The sequence below is a fragment of the Narcine bancroftii genome, chromosome 4, assembly GCF_036971445.1.
Source record: "Narcine bancroftii isolate sNarBan1 chromosome 4, sNarBan1.hap1, whole genome shotgun sequence".
NCBI classification, from domain to species: domain Eukaryota; kingdom Metazoa; phylum Chordata; class Chondrichthyes; order Torpediniformes; family Narcinidae; genus Narcine; species Narcine bancroftii.
This window is the reverse complement of record NC_091472.1, coordinates 9,635,196-9,652,011: the sequence shown is the minus strand read 5'-3', so window position 1 is coordinate 9,652,011 and position 16,816 is coordinate 9,635,196. Positions and strand designations below refer to the sequence as shown.

The following is a 16,816-nucleotide window of genomic DNA, read 5'->3' as shown; positions in this document are numbered from 1 at the left end:
TTACAAATTCAATCTTTTGTTAGTGCATCATGAGTCCAGGCCTCTGGATTTATGAACATGGTTACCAATAACCCAGTCACATGAAAGACTTGTGGTATTCCACCTGACCGAGCAACTAAAGCTTAACTGGAAGAAAGTTTTCTCCAGCTCAGTCCGTCTCGGACAAACTGGGATAAAAACATTGACCCAAGGCAAGAGTCTAGCCATACAGGTTGGAATAGAACCCAATGAAAATACAGTAAAACCACTTATCCTGAATTCAAGCAACTGGAAAAAAAACACAGAAAATAAATGGGCAAAAAATCCTGAAGTTTAAATTAGTGCTCCCTCGTGGTCAGTTCGTCAATCCACACAACACGCAATCTCAGGCAAACAATAAATTTGCTTATCTGGCATCTACCAATCACCATAGGTGCTGGATACTGGGAGTTTTACTGTATACTGGTATCACAGGAAGGAATGAGAGGGAAAGCATCCAGAAAGAATTAATTGGACTTTAATTACAAGGCCTGCTGGACATGGGATGGCTGACCACATCTCAAAGTGCTCTTTTAGCAGGTGGCAAAGTGCTTTGCCACATCCTCAGATCGTGGAAGGTAGTACAGGAATACACTTCCCTTTCTCTAGGCACGTTCTGCTGCTGAGGAGTGCAAGAAATTAATGGGATGAAAGGATACATTGAAGAGCTCAGCTCCTCCAACTGCAAGAGAGAACAAATGAACAAGTTAAACAAGAAAGTCCGCAGTCACTGCAATTGTAGTTCTATACACCAAAATGCTGAAGAAACTCAGCAGGTCCTGCAGCATTCCTATATAGAAAAGGAATGTAACCAATGCTTTGGACCAGAGCCCTTCGTCAACGTACGAGGAAAACACAGGCAGACGCCTGAATAAAATGGTGGGGATGAGGGCCGGGGATGGGGGGTGGAAGAGAGGAGCACAATTCCACAGGCAAGAGGTCACAAGAGGATATGGGTGGCAGGGCAGAAGAGAAAAATGCTGGAAAGTGTTAGGGGAGGAGGTAGCTCTCTGAATGGAGGGGGGGAAAGGGGGCTGGAGGAAGGGAGAGAGAGAAGGGGACTGTGAAAGTGCCGTCAGGCTAGAGCGTGCCCAGACGGAATATTAGGTGTTGTTTTGCCAATTTGCGAGTGGCCTTGGCTTGTTCCTCCAATTCTTGTAAAACAGGCATTTTGCACCAGTCTTCACTACAAAATTCCAGAAATAGCTGTACATCAGAAAATGGTGGGGGTGGGGCGAAGGGGAGGGCAGGCAAACACCAGGACAGTGGAACTGAGCAATCTATGGGAGTCATGAGTCACTAGGCATTTACCCTTGGTCTCAGGTCTTAAAAGTGAGTGGACCTGCTGGTTTTAAATGATCAAAATTCCCCACACATCCAGGAAGGTTCCATCAGAGGGCCAAATAAGATTCCTCTCTTCACAATGTAGGAAAGGAAGAAACAAAAGGCACATTGCCGGGGTAATGTTTAAAACTACTTTTACAAAGATTAGGGCACTTGGAAAAATTCAAAGATACTGGTTTGTAAAGAGGAAATGTTCATTTATTGTATTTGTTTGAAGAAGTAAGGTGTGCTGTGGATGTAGGGAAATGAACAGTACTAGATTTCCACAGGGCATTTGATAAGATCTCATATCAATGTTTACTAACAGAATAAAATGCCTCCTGTTTCAGTGTGTTCAGAAGATTGGCTGGCTAACAGGCAGCAGAAGATGGGCATCAGTGGGACTTTCCCTGTTGTCAGTTTCAGTGCCAGACCATGCCGGCATTTTGCAAGCTCCTCCCAGAAGATATTTTTATGCTGCATCAACTGATCTCTCTCTGCAACTCTGCACCTTACTTGTGTACTATGTGAAGGGATGGGAGCTCTCCAGCCAGATGGGATTGATCTGTGCATCCTTCAGCCGGATGGCATTAACAAGGACTTCTCCAGTTTCCGTTAAAACCCCCATCTTCTCTCTCTCCTTTTCCCTCTGTCTCCTTTTCCAGAGCCAAAATCAATTCTCACCTTATCTATCCAATTAACACCTTTTGTCTGTTGGTCTCCCATTCTTTCCCCAGCCTTTAATTCAGACACCTATATTTTTTCCACTTAGATCTTGAAGAATGGCTCAGACCAGAAACATCAGTTATATATCTTTATGTCCTATGGACTCCACAAGACCAGCTGAGTTCTTCCAGCATTTTTGTTTTGAAAATGTAATGGTATGCCTTGCTGGACAGGTCACAAAACCAACTTTCCCATTGCACCTCAGTACACGTGACAATAAACCAAAAATGGGATATCAACATTGGGGTCTCAACATTTTACAATTTTATTGGATGAAGGCACCAAAAGTCTGCTAATAATGCAAAGACTGATAGGTAATGATGACACAAGGCCAGGGTGTGGGAGGGGTGGAATATAGATAAGTGAATGGGCAAATGAAGGAGAATGTGAAGTTGCCATTTGGCTTGGTGCTCTCGTTGTCATCCAGTCATAATATAGAGAGATGCGTCACTGACAGTAAGGCTGTACTGGGAAGCTGCTCTGTGTGCAGAGGCTGCTACGAGGGTTGGTGTTGGGCAGGGTGGGTGGTGGGTTGCAGGGCTGCACCCTGGCTTGCATGGCTTGTGGGTTATTTCTGGGGGGCTGGCAGCATCTGTTCCATTTATTAACATCCTGTTGGGCATGAAGGAAAGTGCAGTCTTCCCATTTCTTTTTATCGCTTCAACCCACTTTGGTATCAAACTCAAGGCCAGTGACCAATGCTGAGCTTGTTAGTCCAAAGCAGCCATTCTTAATAGGAGCCATACAGCAACCCCCCCCCCCACCCCCACTCCCTTTGGGGCCACAGCACATTAAGGGTGGAGGGGGGGGGGTCACCCTATTTCACCCAATTGACCAACAAAAACCCAGATGTAACCAAAACTGAAATAAATTAAACCGAAGAACCCAGAGGAACCTCATGCCGACATGGAGAGAATGCACAAGTTCCTTACAGATGGGGAGAATGCACAATCTCCTTACAGACGGGGAGAATGCACAAACTCCTTACAGACGGGGAGAATGCACAAACTCCTTACAGACGGGGAGAATGCACAAACTCCTTACAGACAGCGCCAGCTCTAATCCTGGTCACTGACATTCTAACAGCATTGCACTAACTGCTACACTAACCATGCCAGTTTATGTTTTTAATATATTCAGTAGGAGAGAAATACAGAAGAAACAAACTAAACTTGACTGCTTCACAGGGAAGAGGCCCATAAATTTTGAGCTGAGTCCTGTGGTGGAGGGCTTAGCTGATAAAAGGTTGAGAATGGTTGGTCTAGAGCAGGGGTGTCAAACTCAAATTCACGGAGGGCCAAAATTAAAAACTTGGACTAAGTCGAGGGCCGAACTAAATATTTATTGAAAATTTTCAACAACATCTGCATGTTTTCTCTTCTTTCAACATATGTAATGTTAAACTTTAGGATATAACTTTAGGAGGATAATGTTACAGTTCAGGAGTAGGTAGCTCAAGTTCACCCTTTGCTTGACCTGAGGGAAACCTATTTGGTCCCTGTGGAGATGTAGTCAGCATTCACAGGCTGTGTCCATTTTGGCCTGCATCAGGACTCAGCATTTCCTGCTCACTCCTCAGGCTCTAGGCCTCTATTCACCCTCGACCCACCATCCCTCTACCTGACCAGTCCTTTACCCAACCTCTACTCACTCCTCACTCCACTCGCTCTGCCTCTACCCACCCCATCCTATACACGCCCCTCTATTGCCTCTCCCCTCAACCTGTTCCTCCCTCTACCCGTCTCTCACCCTCTAATCACCCCTCCCCTACTCGTCCTGCCCCTCCCCTTTTACCTCTTCCCTATCCTTCTACTCATCCCTCCCTCTAACTGCCCCTCGCACCACCATAACTTCCCCTGCCCATTACTCCTCACCTACACCCTCTGCCCACCCCTGCTTACCCACCCACTCAGGCCCAGCGCGCTGCCGATCAGCCTTTGCGGACAGCCACCCTCTCTCTCTTCACGTGCAGGGCCGAACCAGCTGTCCCTGGGGTCCACGCGGGTGCAAGCGCTGAAAGCCGTGGCGACCGGGAGAAGTGCACTCGCGCTGTGGAAGGGCCGTCCGGTGCCAGTCGCGCGGGGCTCGCGCTGCCCGGGGGCCGTGCGCAGCCTGCCATGCCCGTCGCGCCGTCAGGAAATCACAGGCGCTCGCCAATCCGCCGCACCGCTCGACGGGAGAAGTGACTGGTTGTGCGGGGAGCCTTCCAACTGGCTTGCCGGCTGATGACATCGACAGACTTCTCATGTTACAATTTCTCGTGTTACAATGGGGAAGGATGTGCAATGAAGGGGGAGGATGGTGGGGGTGACATGACCAAAAAACAGCATCGGCTCCCGCTGCAGGGCGGGCCACCTCTAATACATTTTTGAAATGATCTTGCGGGCCAAATATAATTATATCGCGGGCCAAATTTGGCCCGTGGGACAGAGTTTGACATGTGTGGTCTAGAGGAACCTCTCGGAAGGGGCAAGGTGTACAGAAGCACAAGAGAGAGAAATAGCAGCTTCCATTACATCCAACAGTAGGCAATCCAGGCAGCTGGGAAACATGGAGCAGCTGCTGTCTGGCCCCATAGCCCACATCCTCTGTATCCAGCCCTGAGTTTCACAAGGCAGCAGTGAGCGGCTATACTTGTCACATTGGGCTGCCCAATGACAGCCTTGTTGGTTGCCTGTCACTTAACTCTATTTATTAGCACTGTAAGGTGGCTTGGGGCAGTGCACCACTGCTTTATAGCCCAAATATTCAACAATTACAGCTGTATATTTTATGCAAGTAGCGGGAGACTGCAGAACGGAGGCATTGCAAATACGAAGTGATCATTCTGAGGAACCCAATGTTTCATGATTCACAAATTGTTACCAAGCAGGCACACACCCTTGACCCTAGATAGGCCTGTGACTGTGAACTAACAGGCACTTTGTTAAAAAAATACAAAAACAATTACAATAAGATACAATCCATATGAGAATGCACATTTTATTGCTCAGGGACATGAATGTAAAAGTAGGGATGTTATACTTTGAATATACAAGGCATTGGTAACACCAGATCTGGAGTTTGGTGCTCAGTATTGGTCTGAATGCATTTGCTTAGCGGTTCAGAGGAGGTTCAATGGACTGATGCCTAGAATTTTTATAAAAGACTGGAAAAGCTAGACTTGCATCCACTGGTCCGTGGTCCAGAGTGATGCTGTTTTGCCTGGTTGTACATATCCATCCAGATGATAATAAATTTAAACAGAGTCTATTAGAGTGAGAGGTAACTTATTTGAAGCAATGGTTACCACAGTTGTGCGGGATGAGTTGCCAATAAGTTTAGTGGTGATCTTACTGAATGACTCATCATCTTTAAACAAGAAAATCTGAAGATGCTGGGGTCCAGCTCAACACACAAGTGTTGGAGAAACTCAACCGGTCACACAGCGTCCATCGGAAGTTAGGCCTGGTTCATCGATCGCCTTTAACTTCCGATGGATGCTGCGTGACTGGTAGAGTTTCTCCAACACTTTTGTGCACTGGACGGAACATTCTTGAAGGGGTCTTGGTTCTCATTGGATTTACCTAATTCTACCAAAAAGCATATGGGTATCTTCATTGTACAAAAGGGACCAGGGCACAGACAGGAATATCTGACAGTTCCAACAGGATAACACACAAACAGGTCATGCTCAACCCAGTAGACATGATTGATTTACTCATTGTTTTTATATGTACAAGTGATGAAGGAAGTGTTGGATCTTCTTACAAACATCAAGTACCCAGGGCTGGATGCGATATGCCCAAGGTTGCTGGGGGAAGTGAGGGAAGAGATAGCTGGGCAGTAGCTATGATCTTTGAGTCCTCTGGCTACAGGTGAGGTGCCAGAGGATTGGAGAATGGCAAATGTAGTCCCTTTGTTTAAAAGAAAGGTAACAGGGAGAATCCTGGGAATTATTGACTGGTGAGTCTTATGTCAGTGGTGTGCAAACTATTGGAGGGGATTCCAAGGACAGGATCTATGAGCATTTGGAGAAGTCCAGTCCACTCCAGGTTAGTCATGCTTAATGAGACTAATCGAGTTTTTTGAAATGAGATGAGGGTAGGACGGTATGGTCTACATGGATTTTAGTAAGGCATTTGACAAGGTCCACCAGGAGAGAGATCCCTCCAGAAAGTCTTGAGGCACAGGATCGATGGAACCTTGGCTGTGTGGATAAATAAATTGGCTTGCAGATGGAAAGCAGAGAGTAGTAGTGGAAGTAAAGTTATCTGCCTGGAGGTTGGTGACTAGTGGAGGGGTCACAGGGATCTGTTCTGGGACCCCTGCTCTTAGTGATTTTTTATAAATGACCTGGATGAAGAGGCAGAAGGACGGATGAGTACGTTTGCAGATGATACGAAGGTTGGAGGAGTTGTGAATCAAGCTGAAGGTTGAAGTATACAAAAAGGATTATAAACAGGATGGAGAGTTGGTCAGAAAAGTGGCAGATGGAGTTCAATCCAGATAAATGTGAGGTGATGCATTTTGGAAGAAGAAACCAGAAGGCTGAGTACAGAGTTAATGGTCGTATACTTAAAAGAGTATGGATGAACAGAAGGACCTTGGGGTCCAAATCCATATACCTCTATAAGCTGCCGCACAGTTTGATAGAATAGTTCAGGTGGCCTATGGGATGCTGGGCTTCATGAATAGGGGGACTGAGTTCAGGAGTAGAGAGGACATGTTGAAACTCTACAAATCTCTGGTGAGACCACACTTGGAGTATTGTGTTCAGTTCTGGTCACTTCATTACAAGAAGGATGTGGAAGCTATGGCGAGGGCGCAGAGGAGATTTACCAGGATGTTACCTGGATTGGAAAATAAGTCTTATGAGGCAAGTTTAGCAGAGCTGGGACTTTTTTTTCTTTGGAGCATATCCTTCTATGCCTACATGATTATGAGAGGTATACCTAGGTTGGACAGCCAGCACTAGCTTCTCAGGGCAGGCAATGAAAGGAGGGAAGTTTAGGGGAGACATCAAGGGCAAGTTTTTTTTTAAATATAAAATGCAGAGTTGTGGGTGCCTGAGACTGAAACATTAGGGGCATTTAAGAGACTCCTAGATGGTAGGGAGAGTTTAGTACTTTTTTTGAAAGAAATATATGGGTCAGCACAGCAGAAGACTGAAGGGCCTGTGCTGTAGTGTTCTATGTTCTAAATAAAGATACTTTTGAGAGCGAGCAGCGGTGGCAAGGCTGAGATTTATTTCTCATCTATCATGCCCCGACATCAATAAATCTGAATGAGGATCAAGGCAAACATCAGTGTGTGTGACTGTGATCATTTAGCACATCGCCGATCTGCTCTTCCATGCTGAGGGACAAGCGACCAGATAGGGTGCAAACAACCTGATTTGGTCAACAACATAAATGTCTCTATGAGCCATCTGAAAGGACCGGTCACCCAGCAAAGGTGATGCTGAACCCTGCAATCCATTGCAGTCAGGTGGTTGTAAATCAGCGGTTCTCAGGCCACTGCATAAGCTACTTTACAGTCACAACCCTATCCACACACCTGTCCAAAAGTCTTAAAAATAAAGAACTGTGGATAGGAAGGTTTAGAAGGATGTTGGCCAAATGGGAGGAACCCAAAATGTCAAATTGGGTGGCACAGATTTGTTGGGCCGAAGGCTCAGTTCTGTATTGTATGTCTCTTGGCCAAGCACTTCACGTTAGAGTGAGACTGGAATCACCAACGGGCCAAGACCATGGGAGATTGGCTCCTTTCATGAACCATTTTACCAGAGTTTAGGTCAGTGATGTGCTCAGTTCTAGCAAATTTTTTGTAATAGGACCTCATGAGATCTCTTCTCTTACACCTTCCACCAGGGAGCCGAGGTCACTCAACCCAATTCCATTGTGGAATAACCATTATGCTGTTTCGACTGAAACATGAGCACACGGTCTCAGAGCATCCCTGAAGAACCTTGACAGGTTCACCTTATTCACTGCATCCTGCTACATCCAACTTCTCAATCAGTCGCATAGGCCACCAAGAGATTGGCGCGATGAGTGCTTTGAATTCCTCATTCTACTCCTCCAGACACTCAGGGTCCAAATCTATCAGAGTTAGCCCTTCAACTGAGACTTACATTTGTCAGCAGCTTGTCCAGGTTTACGTCTACAGCTATATTCCTCTGCTCATCATCCCCTGGCTCTTCGAGGTCGCTGTAAAGGTCAAAGTGCAGACGAGCCAACTTCTCCTGCATCTCGCGCACGTGCTCCATCTGCTCGATGGAACATTCGTTGCCTGTGGTGACGGGGGGGGGGGGGGGGGGGGGGGGGGAAAACAAATCAGAGGGCAAAAGAGAGATAAACGGAGTCTTTTGCAATGGGTGGTGCGTAGGAAGGCAGAGTTTGGGCCAAATAATTTATGAAGACGATTAATAAAGGTGGCTACAGCATTAATCCTCGAAGACCACCTTCTCCCAGTTTATCTTTACGTATTGCTACCCATTCGTATTCAAATAAAGTGGCCAACCTAGCCAATCCCATCATAAGGCACCCACAGACCCCTGGCTATTGAAAGCATTATGCCAGCAATTCTCAATGGAGGCCCTACACCACCCCCCCACCCACCCACCCCACTGGGGACAAAGCACATGTAAATAAAAGCTGTGTTTTCTTTTCACTTTATAACCATCTAACCATTTACGGAGCGGAAACAGGCCATGTTGGCCTTTCAAGTCCGCACCGGTTCACTGATTTTGTGCGCCATCTTCAGGCATTGGTGATTTTAAGTGTAGGGTATCTTTGAGAATTTTAACATCTATCCACAGGTACTCTGTACTTTGGATGTGAAATCTCATATTAAAATATTAAAAAACATTGGCTGTGTGGGAGAAGCCAGTGAGTGGCCGTGGACAATAGCTTCTCAGACTGGAGGCCTGTGACTAGTGGTGTGCTGGAGGGATCGGTGCTGGGACCAGCGTAGCTTGTCATCTCGATCCACAATCTGGACAACAATGTGGTGATTGGATCAGCAAGTTTGCAGACAATACTCAGATCAGAAGCGTTGTGGACAGCAAGGAAGGTTTTCAAAGCTTGCAGAGGGATCTGGACCAGCTGGAATAAACAGCAGATGGAATTTAACATGAACAACTGTGAGGTGTTGTTGGTGGAAGAGAACAGAAGAAAAGAAAATTTGACTGATTCACAGGGAAAGGGACCCTTAAACGCAGCAGAGTCCTTAGGAAGGTTGAGGAGGGGGGGTGGGAGCGGGCATTGCCAAAAAAAAAGGTTGAAAAAGGCTGGTCTATGTGATACGCCTTCTCAGGAAGGCAGCTAACATTATAAAGGACCCCCATTACCCTGCTGCTACCTTTAGGCATGCCTGAAGACCAGCGCCTCTGGGTTCAAGAGCAGTTTTCAATCCAGCAGCCAGGAGGAATTTCCCCACACTCCTAAACTTGACCATAAACTACTCCAGGTCCACCAAAAGATCCCTCTGCAGTACTGAAATGTGTCACTTTTTTTCTTGCACTAACTGCAACTAGGGATATTTTTCATCTTTGGTTTGATGTTTTCTCTTTTCCTGGTCATTTAATCTACAACAGTGCCTTGTATTCAGCCAAAATTTACAAATGGGATCTTGGATATAGTTTACTCATTCATGTGTAGCATACTGCGTTTCTGTACACTTGAATGGTACCAGATGCCCAGGAGGGGCCAGATCAGCCAACATCGGGAGGAGTGGGACACTACAGCATGTGATTTGCATTGAACAGAGTTCAGCTTAACTGGGAAATCCAAGTGTCAGTTCAGAGAAAGAAAGGCAATGCAAAATCAAACACTGTGCGCCTTGTGCTATTAGTCGCAGACCTGAAGTCACAAGACTCAGGCTATACTTCAGCCAAGAATCTTCTCACCAGGCAGAAAGAGCCTTTTACCAAAAGCTTGAAGCTTCCCAGAGTGGAAGTCGGTTAGGAGGCTGAGCAGTCCTCTCTCCATCTCTTTCACATCAGATACATCAGTGAGGAAGGAATGTTGAATAGGGGCTGCCTGGGTGCTCTTTCCAGCTGAACTCTGTAGTTTAGGCTTTTCGATAACAACCCTAAGATCAGAGGAGGGAGAGGAAAAAGTGAGCGTGAGTGGCTTAAAGCCAAGAACAATTGGTGCCGCCCAAGTATCAGGACACCTGCTCCATCACTAAACACGGAGATCCTGCTTTATGTATTCCTGGTCTTCTCCTCAAGTCTGCCCCACCATTTAATCATGAGCTGATCCTCTTTCCCAGTCAGCCCCACTATCTGGCCTTCTCCCCACAACTTTGGATTCAAGAACCTATACCCAAATGTATCAGCTTTCGCAACTGCCTGTGGCCACAAATTCCACAGATGCACCACCCTCTGGTTCGGCTGGCAGCATGGTTGGCGAAGCGGTTAGCACAACGCCTTTACAGCGCCCGTGGTCGGGGCCGGGGTTTGAATCCCGTGCTGTAAAGAGTTTATACGTTCTCCCCGTATCTGCATGGGTTTTCCCTGGGGCTCCCGTTTCCTCCCACTGTTTAAAGCATACTGGTTAATTGGTGAATTGGATGTAATTGGGCGGCATGGGCTTGTGAGCCGAAATAGTCTCTGCCACCGTGGGAAAAACCTTTCCACATGCCTTTCAACATTCAAAATGTTTCAATGAGATCTCCCCCTCATTCTCCTAAACTCTAGAGAGCCAGAGCTGTCAAAAGCTCCTCATATAATCCTTTCATTCCCAGAATCATCCTTGTCAACCCACTGTGAACCCTCCCCACATTCTTTCTTAAATGAGGAGCCCAAAACCACCCCCCACACAGTACTCCAAGCGATGACTCACCAGTGCCCAAAGTTTTAAAACAAAATGCTTTCCAGACTGGCACATTTTGACTACTGAGGAAAATTAAAAACTTCTTCATGAACCAAAACCAATCTTGATCAATGTCCTCATTATTTGTTTAAAGCATGGAAATTTGCATCTAGATTTTTAAAAATCTCTTTTACCGAATATGGGGACCTTTATTCATAGGTAATTTTACAAGGCCGCAGATGGGCACAACAGTCTGGATGGAGCTGTGATAGACACAGTGAAACCAACAATTGGCCAAAGGTTCCTACCTGGCTTCTCCCCCACACCTTGCCAGTGAGGTAATGTTGATCACAACATCCTCACCAGCTGACATCAGCTCCAGACACCTCTTTAAACAATTGAACTTGAGACCTACTTGGTCTGCACCAGTGCTGCCTACAGCAATCAAAAATGTCATAAAACGTAGTAGAACATTAATGAATCCGATAATGATATTTCCTTCTTGTCTGTCTTTACTGGAGGAGTTGTGATCAATTTACTGCACGTTTACTCAGACCCAGTGGAAGCTTAGTGGTTGAATCATTGCCGCTGATTTCAAGGGAGCCATTCTGCTGAGTAAAAGATGGGGATGCGAAAAATCGCTCTCCACTGCAGCAGGATCATTCTTACTGTTGTCTTCCAAAAAGAGAAGCTATATGATAGCCATGATCTCTGAGTTGTCAGATGAATCCACAATTCAAAACATGCAACAGCGAAAACTGCTCACACTTGTTGCAACAAAGCCATTTGGCCCCTCAGTTCCATTGGTCCCAGTCCCCCTCTCCCAATTTTACATGTAGCCCTGAAACTTCATCTCTTTTACACGCCCAGTTACCTACACACAGGGGCAGTTTAAAAAAGCCAATTAACCACCCCACATGATTCTGGATGTAGACGCGAGACTGCAGATGCTGGATTCTGAAGACAAACCCAATCTGCTGGAGGGAACAGTCAGCGGGAGAAAAGGAATCGTCGACATTTTGAGCCCAAACTCTTCATTAGGACTTCATTAATTTTTCTCTCACTTCTGCTACTTGACCCACTGAGCATCACATCAGCAGATTGGGTTTGGTTTTTTGGGATGTAGCAGGAAAGCAGATCATTTGGCAGACATAGGCAGTTACAGAGGGAGCATGCAAACTCCTTGCAGACAGCAGCTCATCAATGAATTCAGCATCTATTCTCAAGCACATCTTGGTTGGACCTTCTGTGTGGCTGCTGGATAGGGAAGCCAATCACACAGATTTGCATTATTCCAGGGAAAAAAAATAACACGCCAAATATAGATTGCCAGAATAAGAGCCCTATAGACATCATTTGTTTGTCCTATTGAAAACTGATGTCATTTCCATGACAGAACTGGCTTTGGGATAGGTTATCAAGTTTCCCACTTTATCTTTAGTGTGATTGCACACACAAAGCAGCTGCAAACAATACTGACAATTGAGAATCTCGACAGATCAAAAACGTTGATTTCATTACAATGTAGACTCACTGGCAACGTGACCTTGTGCGTTTCCCTTCAGAATCCTCGTCAAGAGAAAAGCCAGGAATCTCCTCTTCTGTTTAAAGATCAGGATTTTTCAACCCTCGAGACTCCGAACCGATTTTAATTACCTGACAATGTACGAGTCTACCTTCTCTTCTAGAGGTTGCTGGCACTCTCCCTCTATTGGCCAATTTTCACAATTTTCTTCATAAAGAAGTGAGAGAGGGGGTGAGGAGGGAAGGAAACTAAAAAACTCTGGGCACCTCCTCCCACCACCCCCCCCCCCCACCGCCACCACCCTCATGGTCTCCCATCCTCGCACTGCCCATTTCTACCTTCTAGCCAAGATACCCAACCATCCGGGCAGACCCATTGTCTCTGCTTGCTCTTGCCCCACTGAACTAATTTCATCCTACCTTGACTCCATCTTTTCTCCCCTAGTTCAATCCTTCCCCACCTACGTCCACAAAACCTCGCACACCCTATACCTCCTCCAAGACTTCAGATTCCCTGAATCAGATCACCTCATCTCCACGAGGGATGTCCAATCCCTTTACACCTCCATTCCCCACACAGAAGGCCTCAAAGCACTTTGCTTTTTCCTGGACTTCAGACCTGAGCAGTCACCTACCACCACCACCCTTCTCCGCCTGGCAGAACTTGTCCTCATCCTTAACAATTTTTCATTTAACTCATCCCACTACCTCCAGATTAAAGGAGTAGTCATGGGAACCTGCATGGTCCCAGCTATGCCTGCCTGCTTGTAGAGCAAAAGATGCTCCAAGCATACACAGGTAAGACACCCCCCCCCACCCCCCCCAACTCTTCCTCCGGTACATCAGTGAGTACATCAGGGCAGCCTCATGCACCCATGATGAGCTTGTCAATTTCATCAATTTCATGGCCAATTTCCATCCGGACCTCAAACTCACCTGGTCCATCTCCGATGACATTCTCCCTTTACTGGATCTCTCTGTCTCCATCTCGTGAGACAGACTCTCCACTGACATTTATTACAAACCCTCTAACTTCCACAACTGCCTGGACTATTCATCCTCACACCCCGTCCCCTGCAAGGTCTCCATCCCCTGCTCTCCATTTCTCCATCTCCGTCACATCTGCTCCCAGGATGACGTCTTCCAGGCCAGAGCCTCTGAAATGTCCGCCTTCTTCCACAAACTTGGCTTCCACTCCACCACTATTCACTCGGTCCTCATTCCCCGCTCATCTGCCCTAGCCCCCGCCCCAGAAACAATAAACATAGAATCCTCCTCATCCTCACCTATCTCCGCATCCAACACATTTTCTACCGGAATTTCTGGCACTTACTACAGGACCCCATCACCAGACACATTTTTCCTTCTCCTCCCCTCTCAGCCTTTCATATAACCATTTACGGAGCGGAAACAGGCCATATTGGCCTTTCGAGTCCGCACCGGTTCACTAGAACGGCTCCACTAGCTCAAACCTCCCGCTCTCTGCCAATAACCCTCCAACCCCCTCACCTCCATGTACACATCCAACCTTTTCTTAAATGACAGAAGGGACCCTGCCGCAACTATCTCATTCGGAAGCTCCCCTCTGTGACTCCCTTGAGCACTCTTCCCTCCCTACCACAGCGCCGTCCACTGTGGTTGTAGGAGCTGTAATACCTGCACCCACACCTCCTCCCTCACCACGGTCTGAGGTCTCAAACAGACCTTTCAGGTGAAGCAACACTTCACCTGCACTTCCAAAGAACTCATTTACTACATCCTGTGCACCCTCTGTGGCCTTCTCTTCATTGGAGAGACTGGTCACAGATTAGGAGATCGCTTTGCCCAGCACCTCCTCTCCGTCCACAACAAAAGCGACCTCCCCGTAGGCAGCCATTTCAATTCTGGGTCACACTTCTCAAGCTCACATGCCTGTCCATGGCTTTTCATAGTACCCCACCCTGACCACCCATAGATTGGAAGAGCAACACCTCATTTTTCATTTGGGCACTTTATTCAGGGCATGAAGATGGAGTTCACTGCATTCCACTAATCAGCTTGCATTCCCCCCCCCCCCTCCCTTAACTAGTTTTTCCAGTTCCTACTTTCTTCCTTTCTCCACCTAGCCTAGACTTCTCCCTCACTGTGGTGTTTCTTTCTCCCCCCACCCCCACCTATCATCTCCCACTCTTCCCCCTTTTGTTCAGATATCTCTCATGTTCCCCCACACCTTGATGAAGGGCTCAAGCCTGAAACGTTGGTAGTATATCTTCACCTTTGCTAAAGGCACTATTTCACCTGCTGATTTTCTCCAGCATTTGTGTTTTTTTTAAACTAAAAAGCAGAATCAGCAAGAAATATTAACTCCGTCGAACCTACTGAAGCAGAATACTGAAGGAATACTGCACAACTTTCACACAGAACTGCCAAAAGTCAGTGCATAATGTATTTAAGTTTCTTTGTTACATGTACGTTGAGTAGTTTGATTTTTGCACCACCACCACCTCGCCGGCAGAACAAAGAATCTCAGGATTTTATGTGATGTCATGTATGTACTTTCCTCCACTCACCTTCAACTGATGTCCTCTAGTATTTGCTACGTCACCCCAGGAAAAAAGAGCTGTCTGTCAACCCTAACAAAGACTCTCATAATTCTATACAACTTGATAAATCTGAAGCAGGAACATCAGCAGATGTTTCCATCCATCCACTGCCCAACCATTCTGCGGTTTGGAAATCGTTCTAATCCTTAACATCATGCAGGGAGATAGTAAGTCATGTTAACCCATTCTGCAAGGTCAAATCAAAAATGGTCACTGCTCCATCAACTAAAAGGCAAAGGAGAAAAGTTAGGGAAAGGTGTGTAGAATACAAGTATATTTTGGTCTGTTCAGCTCAGTAACAATCAATCATTGCAATTACTCAGAGATTTTAGAGGAACAACACTAGGGAGCCAAGAACAGTGAATCTTTGCTACACTCCCTCAACTGCAAATATACTTATTTCATCAGGTAAGGCAACCAAAAATGGATGCTAAGTGACCTGTTTCTCCAACACATTTGTGTATTGCAAAAATGAACACACAATATTCCGAATGTGATTCACAAAGGCTAGACCTCTGTATTCAGATTTTCTTGTGAAAATGCATTCCTGACATATAGGACAGAGGATTGCAGCCCATAATGTTGTGCTTACCTATGTAAACCTCCTCCACAACCATCGAATTTTCCCTACCTATATCCATAACCCTCCATTTTTCTTACATCCATGTGCCTATCTAAGAGTCTTTTGAACATAGCTATTCTACCAGCCTCCACCACTACTCCAGGCAATGCATTCCAGATATCTGCCACTCTGAGTACCTCTGATGTCTCCCCTAAACTTTCCTCCACTCACCTTCAACTGATATCCTCTAGTATTGGCTACGTCACCCCAGGAAACGTCTGTCAACCCTAACAAAGACCCTCATCGTTCTATACAACTTGAGTAAGTCACCCCTCTCATCCTTCGTCACTCCAAAGTGAAAAGCCCTGGCTCTGTCGATCTTACTTCATAAGACACGTTCTCCAATCCAGGATGGTTGCTGGTAAATCTCCTCTGCACCATCTCCAAAGCATCCACATCCTTCCTATAGTGAGGTGACCAGACCACATGCTGATTTGCTTTCAATAATGCGCGTACAAGGGCTCCAAGTCTCTTTGAAAGTAACATTTCTTATTTAAAAAATAAGATGCTTGGCTGTTTTGTGTACAAAAGTAAATACTTTGACATTTTTAGGCCATGAATAACTAGGCCCCAAGCATTGATCCCTCCACTAATTGATTAAAAACCCAGTGCTTCCCACTTTTTAAAGTTCTGCCAGACAACCAATTCTCAATTCACATCCACATAGGGATATTTAGGCTGGGAAAACCTATTATAAATTTGCCTGTCTTTGTCACTGAGGGGCCCCATATTTGCTCTAACTTGTCTTTCCCTCTTACTTGTGCATGCTCTCAGCACCCACTTTGTTTCCTACCAGTTTGATATGTTCTAGCTTGACAATCAGTGGTCCTCCTTTGCCATCTTAAAAAAAGTTCCCAATCCTCAGCCCTGCTACCATTTCTGGCCATTTTATAAGACTCACCCTTTAACAAAAAAACCACAAGCAGCGGAATTTGCTGTTAATGGATGTATATTTTATCTTCTCATTATTTTTCAGTGGGATTAGGGTCATTATTGGCTTATCTGAGAGAATTGGAACATTTAAATAGCATTATTACTAAATCTTAGATGATAAAACATACACTGGACAAATAATTTTTCCCCTCCCCAAAAGGTTTGCTTCCTAAAAAATTAGGGATTATTACAGACAACTTCAAACCGCATGAAAATATAATTTGAGATTTGCTGTATTACATAGGAAGTTGGAGAAACATTATATTAACTTTGATTGAATTTAGCCT

The 16,816-nt window shown here is 45.8% G+C and overlaps 2 protein-coding genes across 14 annotated transcripts in view; one reads left to right on the top strand and one right to left on the bottom strand.

Annotated features, from left to right (window-relative positions):
* Window positions 1-2,306, top strand: part of reps1 (RALBP1 associated Eps domain containing 1) — a 112,420-nt gene extending 110,114 nt beyond the window's left edge. For both annotated transcript variants that reach the window (XR_011355532.1, XR_011355531.1), the window contains one exon: window positions 1,692-2,306. The gene's annotated coding sequence lies outside the window, so the exon portion shown is untranslated. The remainder of the gene's footprint in view (window positions 1-1,691) is intronic.
* ccdc28a (coiled-coil domain containing 28A) overlaps window positions 1-16,816 on the bottom strand; it is a 99,392-nt gene that overhangs the window by 63,420 nt on the left and 19,156 nt on the right. For 7 of the 12 annotated variants that reach the window (XM_069930732.1, XM_069930737.1, XM_069930736.1 and 4 more), the window contains exons 3-4: window positions 9,959-10,143; window positions 8,183-8,340 (exon numbers count right to left, since the gene is read on the bottom strand). In XM_069930732.1, the coding sequence (XP_069786833.1) occupies window positions 8,183-8,340; window positions 9,959-10,143 (343 nt within the window). Of the gene's footprint in view, window positions 1-476; window positions 701-8,182; window positions 8,341-9,958; window positions 10,144-16,816 lie in introns of those variants that run through there. The other 5 variants (XM_069930743.1, XM_069930744.1, XM_069930739.1 and 2 more) reach the window with 5 other exon arrangements.